This window comes from Ammospiza nelsoni, chromosome 1, assembly GCF_027579445.1.
Source record: "Ammospiza nelsoni isolate bAmmNel1 chromosome 1, bAmmNel1.pri, whole genome shotgun sequence".
NCBI classification, from domain to species: Eukaryota; Metazoa; Chordata; class Aves; order Passeriformes; family Passerellidae; genus Ammospiza; species Ammospiza nelsoni.
This window is the reverse complement of record NC_080633.1, coordinates 87,148,596-87,161,687: the sequence shown is the minus strand read 5'-3', so window position 1 is coordinate 87,161,687 and position 13,092 is coordinate 87,148,596. Positions and strand designations below refer to the sequence as shown.

The 13,092-nt window shown below is 38.2% G+C and overlaps 1 protein-coding gene across 4 annotated transcripts in view; it reads right to left on the bottom strand.

Annotated features, from left to right (window-relative positions):
- The window catches only part of FHOD3 (formin homology 2 domain containing 3), a 376,449-nt gene that overhangs the window by 100,191 nt on the left and 263,166 nt on the right, over positions 1 to 13,092 (bottom strand). For all 4 annotated transcript variants that reach the window (XM_059470757.1, XM_059470747.1, XM_059470732.1 and 1 more), the window contains exons 10-11: positions 12,037 to 12,272; positions 10,696 to 10,782 (exon numbers count right to left, since the gene is read on the bottom strand). In XM_059470757.1, coding sequence (XP_059326740.1) covers positions 10,696 to 10,782; positions 12,037 to 12,272 — 323 coding nt within the window. The remainder of the gene's footprint in view (positions 1 to 10,695; positions 10,783 to 12,036; positions 12,273 to 13,092) is intronic.

The window sequence follows — 13,092 nt, the reverse complement described above, 5'->3', positions numbered from 1 at the left end:
ACTTGATTTAAAAATGTATACACCATTAGGCTATGCTCCATGCAAAAAGAAAAACATTCAATCAGTAATGAAGTTTGTAAGACACTTATATTCCTTGCATTTTCCTGAGAGCTTGTTTTCTTTTCTCTGATTCTGAAGGGATGCTCTATGGCTTTTTCCATTTAGAATTAGTTTCCATGTTATAAGAATAATGAATATTTACAGTGTGAGATCACAAACTCATTGAGTGCAATGCAAAGTGTCAATCTAAAATTTATTGCATTTATGTGGGGTTACAGAATAACCAGGCAAATGGCAGCGCCTGGAACTTTTCCAATACTCTGGCAAACATTTACAGAGTGAACACTTTCAACCATTCCAAAAGTGGCTTAGAGACATAACCATCTCAGTTGTCATCTCATCATCTCCCTGTCCTGCCCACAAATATGCGCCTCCCTTACACTGACACCTCGCAACTTTCACACATTTACTCATTTACTGGAAAAAAGAAAAGAAAGAGTAGCTCCAGGGAGCATTCACATAATCCCTTCTTACTAGCTCAAGCTCTGCTATTTCCTATGAAGGGAAACCTCTGTATCTGCTTGTCCTACAGCACTCAGATTTAAGAAATAATTCATGAAGCTCTATAGGATCGTGGTTGTCAGTTTAGAGTACAATGCATCCTGTAATGCTGGCAGCACAGCTATTGCTTATATGAACAAGATTGTCCTCATGATTGCTGTGTTTAAAGCTCCCACCAGGATTCCACATTGATGATTTCTCCTCTCCTCAATTGTCTCAAAATATCAAAAATCATTTGTGAAATACTCATTTGATACGGTGTATCTAATTAATTTGAGAGTTCTTTGATAATTTATTCCACCTTATGAGGGCATGGCGAAAACAACAGGAGTTTACACAGCACGGATAAAGGAGCTGAAAAACATTTTAGAGATTCCAGAGTGATAATTCTTCTGTCATGCCAATAACTCCTTCCTCAAAGGGTCCTTGAGGTCTCGGTCAAACTCTCAGAAGAAGCTTTGATTGTAAAGCTCTTTTCCTTTGCTATTATTAAGTGCAGGGGTGCAGGAACTACATGGCAAGTGGTTGGAAAAGCCAGAGGAAGGATCTGGCTCTGTGTGACTTTGTAGCAGAGATGATCGGTGTGCACAGAGGCAGCACACCCTCCAGTCTGGGGAGCCAATGTGGTCAAGGAAAACCTGCGCAAAGGAAATAAGTGATGGCATAGGGGAGATACTCAACACTCTTTTACCAACTAAACTCAGTTTCAGAGTCCTTGAGTATCCCCAGAAGGGGGCACAGATACAGATCAGAGAACAGGGGTAAACTCACAGGCAGGAATGATGTGCGTTCTTCTTTTAAACACAGCAACAGTGGCAGTCATTTCAATCTTGTCAGAGGACAGATATTCTGTCCAACAAAACAGGTAGTACCTGCTAACTAAATCTTTCCAAAGGGTAGAAAAGGAGCATTTCCTTGTGAATATTTATTGAAATGGGAAAACACTAACTGGAGTCAGGTGCTCAAACACAACAGCAGACAGGTTTGTGAACTCATCTGAACTGTTCAGAGTTATGTGTTCATTTTTGTATGCAGTGGAGAAGGGATGGTGTGGAAAAGCTCATTGTACCTCTCACGTACAGATGCAAATTTGGAGTCAATGCAGTAGTGGAATTAAATTAAGAGAAAAGGACTCATAGGGAGGTTTCCAATTAAATGAGGTTCAGAAGCCAGCATGGTATTTAGTAGCGCAGAGGAATCTATCCCATTTACAAAAGGAAAATATTTATCTAGTGGCAGGGAAGAAGGTCTTCAGCTAATGTAGAAGGATCAGATATATTCAGCTAACCTTAAGACTAACTGTTCCTGGATAACTTCAGTTCCATGATAAAAGCCATCAGGTTAGAAATATTTAAACAAAAGCTTTATAGCACTGAAAACAAATTTCAAAACAATCACTCTGTTTAAAATGCAATCTTTAAAATGCATTACTGCTACAGGCTAAAAAAACTAAACAAATAAACAAAATCCCACCCCCCACTAATCTTTAGAAAGTATATCATTGGTCATGGCAACTAACAAACATCATCTAGAGCACAGGTTTTGCTCAGTCCTTTCAACTAAAATTTGACATTACAGTATTTTTAGCCCCTAAAAATAATGTGCATATTTAAAAAGACTATGAAAGTGCAGTTTATGGAGAGTGAATCATTAGACAGACAAACAAAATCTTGACAGAGGATTTAGAACTAAAGGATTAACTTCTCTCCTTTTTAGAATGGAAACTTGCCCAGCTGATAGTAAATACCTATTCAAAGCTGCAAAGAGCAAAGCAGTAATAAATGCAGACTGATGAAAGGAAATGATAAGAAATGGACTCTTCTACAAGTTTAGCTGAAGGCAGGGGCAGAGTTCTTGAGATGTCAGACCTTGCACCTCACACACACCTAACCTGGTCACAGTTGGATGATTTTAGAAGTAAGAGCACTCTGAAGACAATGGCTCTTAGTCCACAAGAACTCAAAGGATGAAAACTTGCTCTCTATCACACTGGACTCTGGAGCTGAGCAATGTGTACAAGGTTTTGTGTAGTCTCTGTGTTCTCCAGGCTCTCCCCAGTCTCCTTGCAGAGTTTTGATGAAGGCAGCTTGAAAGAACTTAGGATTTCTTTCTAGCTTGTAGCCCAGAAACACAAGTTTCTCACTACTTGCCTCCAAAAAAATTCCAAAGGTAGAGCTAAAAGAAAAATCAAAGGCTGTCCTAAAGGAACAAAAATACCCCAAAAAACAAACAATCCCAACCAAACCAAACAAAAACCCACACCAACAAATAAGCATGAGCACAGAAACACATTCTGCTTTGCTCAGTATCAAAGGAAATTTTGAAAAGGTAAGATACGCTTCAAATAATTTTAATTCAGGATTAATTTAACCAGTAATGAACCTGAATATAGAATAATGGAAAAAAATATCATCTTGGCACAATTAGGCTACCAAGGCTTTGGTCAACACATAAAATGCACATAGAAGCTAACTCATGAGATCTAGTAGATGATTAAGTCCCTTCCAACACCAACCACTCTATGATTCTGTGACCAGGCCTACAAGGCACATTCAGTGAAATAAGACCACCATTACCCATTTCACAATATTATTTAAAATTGCATACTACAGCTGATGTCACAAACTTTCCTTTCAAGGTTGTTTTCCACCCTCTCTCCTGAAAACCTCTGACCTCTTTTACCTTGTGCACAGCTGCATCCCTGAACTCCAACTGAACAAAGAAAAACTGAAAAATGTCCCATCAAGGAAAGATATAAGTCACAGTGGATGTAATTTTATTTTCTCTTGCCATTGCTTGCCATTTTCTTCAATTTATGAGTTCAATTCCACTTTTATAGCTTAGATGGCACAATTCATAGCCAAATACCTAAGTCCTTGCAAAATAAACAAATGCTTTGGTATGCTTCTGTTGCTTCTTCCTTTCTTCTATCCTAGCTGCCAAAACAGATTCAACTAGTCCTTTAGGTGAAAGCTAAAAGTGGTAATAATTCAAATTCAACATTTATAAGTCTGTATAAAGATATGGCAATACACTTTCCTCCTCCATTAAAAATAAAACCAAAAAACCACCTATTAACCCTACTACCTATTTCTATTCCACTGCAGTTGGTAGAATTATCTGAAGATGAAATTAGATAAAATTATATGGATAACAATGTACTTACAAAGCCTCAAAATTTGACCTTTTGCATACAGGAAGACTAAGGTGACTAATTACAAAGGTCAAAAGAAAAATGATCCTGGTATTTCTGCTCTAGATAAAGAAAACAGTTCAGACAAAAAGGTGAGAAAATGTCAAATACCGTGAAGTACATGCACTTACTATGCCTTCATAGCTGTCTTTTATCTTTAGGTTCCTGTTACATTTTTATCGCTCAATTATGATCAGCAACAGCTTTTATGATCAGCAACCTAAATAATACCTAGGCAATGCCTCCAAACATAACTGCTGCAGTTGGTTGGTTTATATAGGACACATCAAAGCAGAGCAAGACAGCAGAACATTGCATAAGATACTGGCAAGGCTTTGCAAAGACTTCAAGAGTCACAACTCTCTGATCATTGAACAGCATTGCTGTTTTTACATTTCTAAGAACAGAGAGGTAAAGAAACAGAGTAATGATGCAGATAGATTTTTGGAGCAATATATACTGAAACATATACAGAAAGAGAGAAGAAATGTTATTTTCAGAGCTTGGAAGTGCATACTGGTTAACAGTTGAAGGCCACTGTTATTGACCCTTCAAAGGGAAATGGCATCCTACCAAGCAGCTGTCTTTTCCCTCTGCCCCCCACCATTGCATCCTCTGTGTAAAAAAGCCTTTCCTGTTTTCAGAGGATCATGTTTACAAACACTGGGAGCACACTGGAGAGGTGAACTCTCTAAGGCATGTACACTCCAGTGCATAAGACACTACCATAGAGATCCAGAGAAATGCATTCACACCTTGGTCTGGCATTGCATTTCCTCAGGTAGCTCATGAAAGATAAACACACAGCAGAAAAAAACAAAGTAAAATAATTAGGCTAATAGGCTAAGTCATGCTGTGATTTCATTTGCCATGCAGCTATAATCTATTTAAATTTCAGTGCTTTCTTGATTCCTCCTGAAGTTCAAATAGGAAAATCTCCTATTGCCTTTGCAGCAAAGTGCACTCCTGTTAACTAGGCTCTGCATGTATATATACCAAGCATAAAACGTTTCCTTTCAGCGAGATGTGCAGTCAGAAAAGAGTATCCCTACTAGAAAACCTGACACACACCTACAGAGATGTTTTAATTCATAAAAAAAAGATGATATCAACTTGAAACAGTAATTGGACCTGGACCTGGGATACTCCTCAAGTTGTAGATTTTAAATTTTTCTGTTATTATTACTTATTTGGTCAATCCCTATCTATACATCAATGCAGTCCTTTTTTATGGTATGGCTTTAAAAAAATATTTTTATTAACCTATATTATGCATCTTCCTCTACTGCATTCCTTATGGGAGCTTCCAAGATATTCTTACAAAGAGCAAGATTGCAAATTTCACACTATTAGGGTTCTCCTTTAGAATCTACTGAACTTAAAGCTTCAAATCCTACCTGCGCAGGAGAAATAATGTGTTCTCCTGCTCCAAACTTAACATAGCAGGTGAGATTTTTATATGATATTGTTGTCAAAGACTAATAAAGAACTGATGCTATGAACAGACACCATCTTGGCTACCTTACCAAGCCATTTCATTTCATAGATAAATCTTTCCAAAACCTCTTCTTTTTTATATCCCATTTTCATTTTCACCCGTACCAACCAAACTGTGAAAAGTTATTATCTCCCTCATAACTGATCATATGCCATTCAATGTCAAAGCACACACGAATGCTGGGTGGCTCTGCTCATATGTATATGTGTATGTCTATGTGTATGTACATGTATTAAAGAGATTCACATCCGCAGATTTATGCCTGCATGTTTATCCTGGAGATGTTTTCTTTGTCAAATTTCATGCCTCAGTTGTTTTAAATATCCAAAACTAGGAACCAGAGATAAACATCATGGAAAAAAAAAAACCAATGTGTTTCTTTCTATTACAGCAATAAAAGAGAAATTAACTTATTAACTTCTTCTCTCATCTGGGCCTTTAGTAATGTATACCACAACCTGAGTCTTACATCAAATGATGATGTTGAGTCTCTCCACTTTGCTGTTTAATATCTATATACCACTCATCATATTTGACACAGACAGCAACTCTAAGAGATCCTAAATAAAATAAAATAAACCCCACCCACCACTGTATCTTTGATCTATACCCATTAAGTATTTATACAATCAAATATTTTCTTCTTATAGTGTTGTGGAAAGTCACCAGAACTTGAAACATCATGACAAAACTAGAATTTTCCCATAGTAAATGCTAGAGAAAAACAAAAGATTAGTTATGGTTTGGGATGTCTGAAAACATGGAAAATCATGATAATAAAAAAAACAAGTCTCAGCTGTATCTTGGGCAAACCAACCCTGCAGTCCTGGCTCTACATGAAGCAATTTGAACAATCAGTTAATGAGGACTAATAAGCAAACTAAGGTCTGTGCTGTTGGTTAGAAACTCATCAGGAATCCAAAGCTGAGCCGAAAAAATGCTTAGCATCAGAGGCTCAGCTGTATTCATTGTTTTCTGGTAAAACCAAAATAGCATCACAATTTCTGCCTGCATCTTGGCAATCCTCAAACATCAGAAACATGCATTTTCTAACAAACAGGACCTTACAACTTCTCAGCACAGCTTTCCTTTATTTAGACAACTATTTGCTTGTTTTTTTCTAGGCCCATAAAGGGTGTTAAGGACCTTGAGCCCAGGGCGCACCACGCAATGGAGCTGTGTCCAGCTAGCCTAGGAATTTGTGGGAAACTTTGGAATTCCCTGTGCTACTCTTTGCTCAGAGGAACAGTACTAACAGGCTTCCAGGCAGGACCCTGAAAAAAGCCAAGTTCATAGATACATAATTCCCTGTTTCTCTGTTGTTTTTACCTTATCAATTTAGCTCTCTTGAAGGCCAGCTTTCTTCAAATTTAAAAATATGGAAGCCTCAGGTGGACCTGAACAGTTGGTCCTCCTCATATCTTTTTAGCCTCATGGTCTACTAAGATAAAGCTTACTAAGGGCAGCTTTGGTCACTGATGCAGAATGCAGGCTCCACTCTGATCAGTTCTTAAGATGGCAGTCAGTTCTTTCATTTGTTAGGTGTCAAACACAGGAATACTGAAAAGAACGTTCTAACCATGGCCAGGTTATCTCTAGCTGAATGTGTTTAGAATTATAATATCAATCTTAGCAATTATTTGGTGGTTTTTGATAATATAAAACAAAGCAAAGCTATGGAAATAAAAAGCAGAGTCTAATGAAGAGAGGAAAACACCTAATTCTAGCTATTTACAGCTTCATAAACCTCAGTCTTTGACCTGTAACTAATTCCATAGTGATGGAGCTGTTCACTCAAATGCTGGTAAGAGGTGTCAGTGTAAATCTCCCAGAAGCTCATTTGAACATATTTGCTAAGGTCTGGCTGATAGAGCTCTGATGGGACACCCAGAGCAAGAGATGAGTATGGTCTCTGTGCAGTACTGAATAAAATGAAATGCACAGCAAAATGTGAAACATTAATTTGAAAAACTGAGAGGAGCACTTGTTTCTGATTTTGATGTACAGAACTCAGAGAAGCTGTGCCATGCTCAAGAGAGCACTGAGAACTTCTGACCAGGCTGCCTTTTACTTTCTGAAACCCAGTCAGGAAGAGACTAAAAGACAGAGAGACAGAAATTTGCCTTTTAATGCTTATTTAGCCAGAAATCACTGCATACAATAACAACATAAATCTAGCGCAAATCCCATGCCACTCCTTGCATTTTTCCCTGACACTATCCATGGTGTGGCTGGAAAAAGCTAGCTTTACTTTTAAAATAAAACAATCAAACAAACAACACAACCCATGGAAGAATGTGTTTAAAAGACTACTGCATAAGAAGCAGCATGCTAGACCACAGACTGAGAGCACTCAGTTTGGGCCAGGGCAGAAGGCCTTAGGAGGTACCTCCAGCACAGCATTAAAACATCATGCTAAACATGACAAAAGTTCCCACAGGGCTTATTGGTGCTCTATGCCATCATGGTAAGAGAAAGAAGTTTTAGCAAAGCAGACCTGCTGCTGGTCAGGACAGGGATATTAAAGTATGCTGCAGTAGGTACAGACCTTTAAATCAACCTTCGGCCTTTCTTAGTTAGTAGTTGTTATCAACTTTACTTACTTATTTAGTAACAGGCACATCAGGCTGAGCTTTGCTCTCCATGAAAACTATTTTAACACAAAGCAGATTTGGATCCGTATTTGTTTTGAACCACAGGCGAAAAAACAATACATTTAGTTTGGAAAAAGGCTGCCAAGTGGATGAAAAAGGCCTGCAAGTTTTCCTTTTGGTCGCCCTTAGCATTTACTGTCAACTTTTCCCAGCTCAAAACCCAAAGTCTGCTCTCAATTAGCCTGGCATAGATCACAACAACTCCATTGACTTCAGACAACTTTTCTGGATGTAGAGCATTGTGAGATAGAGCAGAATTTGGCCAATATTGTCTTTTTTTTTGTTGTTTTACTGGCACCATGAATTTCTCTCTTTTTGGAAGACTTCTCGGTTGACACAAAGCAGATGACTGTGGACAACCTGTTTGATGTGGTAAACAAAAGCAAAGTCATTGCCAAAACAGCTGATGAGCTAGAAAGAAAAGAAACATGAATATTGTGGGGAGGAGAATGATGGGAAAGAACTTGAACCTTCTCCTGATTTTGGTACAGAAGTCCAAAAATAACCTAGAATATTTCCCAAAATAAAACTTAGTACAGTGTATGAATGCAACTTCAATCTCTAACCGTGTTCATCAGACGCAATTCCACTGGGTCTAATCCACTGTAAAACCAGATATAAGACATCTGCAGCCACACACAAAGTTTAAAGCTTTCAGCAGGAACAACACAGTAAGATTATCATTAGTACTGTTACAATTCCTACTGGGAAAGAAAATGTAGTGAAGGAATTGAGACTGAAATCCATTCTGTAACTATTTTTTGGGAAATAGAGCACTGCAAAAACTTAGTGCCAAATTTTTTTTCTTTCTCAAGAGGAACCAGGGTTATGAACTAACAGGTCATTAGCAGGAGACAGTTCTTTCATGGCTGAACAGAAGTCACTTTCAATTTACAGAGGTAGTGAGTAATTTTATCCATTTGTATAGATTCCTCTCTACAACATTAACAATGGAAACAACAGGGTCATAACGAGCACTTCTTCTGACAAAATCAAGTGATGCCTGCATCATATTCTAACATAGGATTATAAAATTTAAATGCAAACTGCCACAAGATCAATCTATTCAAGTCCTTTAAAACCATAAATATTTTGCATTTAAGATCATATGCTCAAATTTGAAAATCTGATTAGAGAAAACCTCTTTCCATTTTAGTCTAATTCAAATTCTATAAATTTGTAAAAACCTTAAAGGACACATTCAACTTCACTATTTTTCTGCCTAAACATTAATGAGTAGAAGCTATAAGGCTTTTAGGCTTTTCCTTTTTTTCTTTCCTTTTTTTTGTTTTATGGTCTCAATTTAGCTATCAGGTGTAGAGATACTGTTGCACACATCTGGACTATTTCACTAGAAGTTGAGAGTTACTGGAATAAGATAAAGCAGGAAGGCTGTTTTTCCTCTTCCTACCACAACTACAGATTTGGGCAGATAATGAATCTAAAAATGTGAAGGACAGAATCTGCTTATCTGAAAAGCTTGTTTACCAGAAACACTTTACCAGAAAAATAAGAGTTATAGAAGATCCAACAGTTGACTAACTTCTTTTTATGGTAACTTAAACAATTTCACTGAGCAGAGAACTTGCATCCTCAAATCCTGAACATACTTTGTAGTCTGTAATGTCCCATGGGAAAAAAATCTGATTTGCTAGCTACAAATAATTCCCTGCCTTTACTTGTTAAGAGGACTGGATAATGGGGGTGGGGGCTGAGGCAGTATTTTTATTTAACTAATATGCAAAGTAAGGATCAGAATTACACGCATTCATAATTGCATGCCTTTTTCCTTACAGAGCCAGGTGAGCAAGTTGGACATTCCAAATGGAAATGAAGAGAATTTAATTATTGTCTTACAGAAGATAACTGTAACACAAAATTAAAATTCACTGCTTAGAGAAAGATTTCTTTCTTGTATTTAAACTTTAAATAAGGTTTAAAATATGTCACTGTCAAAAAACGTGTGAAGCAGAACTATATTTTTTTTTCAAAAAAGTAGCATGATTATTGAAATTATGTTATGTTGGTTAAAAAATATTTCAAAGAGCTTCTGAAACTGATCTGTTGTGGTTTTATTCCCTCTATTCTATTCCCACTAAAAATTAGCTCAAACGCAAATTTATCAGGAGTTACTGAAGCCTGCAAAATAAAGCTAGCAAGCACACACATTAATAGTGAGAAAACATGTTTAATTTTGTAACACAAAATTAAAATTCACTGCTTAGAGAAAGATTTCTTTCTTGTATTTAAACTTTAAATAAGGTTTAAAATATGTCACTGTCAATAAACGTGTGAAGCAGAACTATATTTTTTTTTCAAAAAAGTAGCATGATTATTGAAATTATGTTATGTTGGTTAAAAAATATTTCAAAGAGCTTCTGAAACTGATCTGTTGTGGTTTTATTCCCTCTATTCTATTCCCACTAAAAATTAGCTCAAACGCAAATTTATCAGGAGTTACTGAAGCCTGCAAAATAAAGCTAGCAAGCACACACATTAATAGTGAGAAAACATGTTGGTAGAAGTTGTTGTCCTGGATGGCTTCTATTAGTTTAATTAACAGTAAGGGAATGAACAATTCCCTTCTGTAGAATGGAAGCATCTCCTCCTTTCCAATCCAAATTCATGAGTTTAACAAAAAAAAAATCATATAAATCATATAACCATAAATATCTGCTCCACATTCATGGTTACAGATTCCCAGTCATATTGTTAAGTCCTGAAGCAGGGCCCAAGGTCATGCACAAGGCATCCCATGCAGAGCAGCTGAAGCTCCCAGCTGTACTCACTCTGAAGATGCTTTAAACTCATCCTCAAATGCACTGTCTTCCTTGTTATCAGCCTGTAAGAGCATGGGGCTCTCAGCTGGCAGCCCACTAAAGACCAGGCCATGGAAGGCGATGGAAAACAAGTGTTAATGTGTTGTCAAATGCCAAAAGAAAAAGAAAAGAAAAAGGAAAAGAAGAAGAAAAAAAAGAAAACAAGGTGCTATGTATGTGGTATACAACCTTCAACTACTATTTCAGTTATCTGGGGTCTTACATTTTCATATTGCCAGAACCCATTAAACTTTAGTCAACCCAGGTCTCTTTGCAAGGACTGCTTTACATGCAACATAGGATTTTAAGACTCTAAGTTTACATCCCCTGTGAACCAAGAGAAACCTTCAATGAACTTCCCAAAAGTTATCATTAATACAAGATATGCTCTTGTACAGACCATGCTTCAGTTTTTCAAACTGCATCTTCAGCAACGAGATGACAGTGTCCAGCTTTTGCTGTCTGCAGCTTTCATGTATCACCATCTGAGCTAGTCAGCCAGATTCCCTTTAGAATCAACAGCCAGTCTCAGAGCTTGATTCATCTTGGTTGAAATTTCAGGCATGTAGAACACATTTGATAACTGAAGGCCCACCAGTGCTTGCTGCACTGCACTGACATCAAAGAGAGGAGGGCTGATCAGACATGAAACTGTGGTGAATTACTTCCAGCCCTGTTGTGCAGCACTCAGACACACTGAGGATCTGCAGCTCCTTTTTTTCCTAAGCACACACAGCCTAAGCCAACCATCATAGGACTGGCAAAGACACCATCTTCAACTGACTCCACTGTTGCAAACTGCTGCTCAGCTAGCCATTACTGCCTCTCTTTTGCTAATTATAAAACGTTAGATATATTCACTACTCTGCTGTAGCCTCAAAGGCAAATATTTATGCTGGAATGAAGAGGAGGAAAAAAAAATAAGAATGAGCTGTAACATACACAGGACAAATAGCTCTGAATTAACGTTACCATGCTCTTGTTACAATCTTCTGTTATGTGAACATAGTGAATATAAAATCTGTCAATGGATGAAATTAGGCTGAGTTAGTTCTCATACCAAATGCTCTATGCCGTGTGGTTTGGGTCTCCTTAGGATGGATGGTGCCAAAGAACTTAGCTATGTAGGTAAGTCACCCACAAATACATTTCCTTTTTGTGCTGCTGTTTTAACTCTGAATATGCTTTTGTTTTTTTCATTTTTATTTCAATGAAAAGAGGAAGAGAAAGAAAAGCCTATCGTATTAATAAAGTGCAATGAGCAGAAAGCGACGGGAGAAGAAAGGAATATCCCTCAGCTCCTGCCCTTACCTCTCACTGAGCTCCTCCACGCGCTGCCCGTGGCTCAGCACGAAGCTGGACTGCCCGCAGGGGCTGGCAGGGGCTGACAAAGTGCTCTTGACGTTGTTGTGTGCCGAGTGCCTGCGGCTCCGCCGGCGCTCCAGCCCCCTGCGCTCGCCCGCACCGAGGCTGGCCCTCCTCCGGTCCTTGCGCCCGCTGGGAGGCGGCTCAGCACCCTCATCTCCGTCCTCATGCCTCAGCGTCACCTGAGAAACAAAGGAACAAGGCACACACGGTCCCCTCAGCTACCACAGGTCTTCACACCTAGGCTTAGAAATTTCCTGGTCTCAACATGATTAACTCCAATTAGCGTCACTGTTTCTGCAGCTATCCCTGAAAGTCACTGTGTATCCATTAGTGCAGTGCGGCAGCTCTAACCATGGAATTATATACTGATGTCTTGCATACAACATTACAGGACCTGTAACAACACATTTATGTGCCTCCTAATCTTTTTGTCTTCTTTTTAATGTGGGACTGAATTTTCAAGGAAGCTGAGCAGTCTTGGATAACTAGTTCTCTTTATATCCTTCCAAAATACTCAGGCAAAGACTTGGTTTTAGTGAAGTAAACAGGAAAAAACTCCATGCATTGACTGATTCAACATTTCCTCCTGTTCAGACACGACACTTGTAGTGATTAAGCAGAAGTTACCATCTAGAGTGTGCTGGAATTAGCAGAGGACTAAAGCATGGGTGCAATGCCAAATATCTCAAACTGCTGCACGCCCCAGATGTGCCAATGTGAACTACCTCTAATAGAAACTACCTCTAATAGAAACATGAGGAGACAGATTCCTGGCTGAAACAACGTAGTATCTAATGACTCTCATCTGAAATGCAGCCTAACATCTAAATAATCATTGTAAGTGAAAGATCCACTCAAATGGGCAGAGGTACAAAAAGGGTGATGTGTGCCATCAGAAGAATGCCTATCTTCTTGTTCCTATTAGTCTTGTTACTCTGGTAATTCTTACCAGAAGTTTTTTTTTTTTTTTTAAAAAGGGGGGAAGTGACATATCGCCGC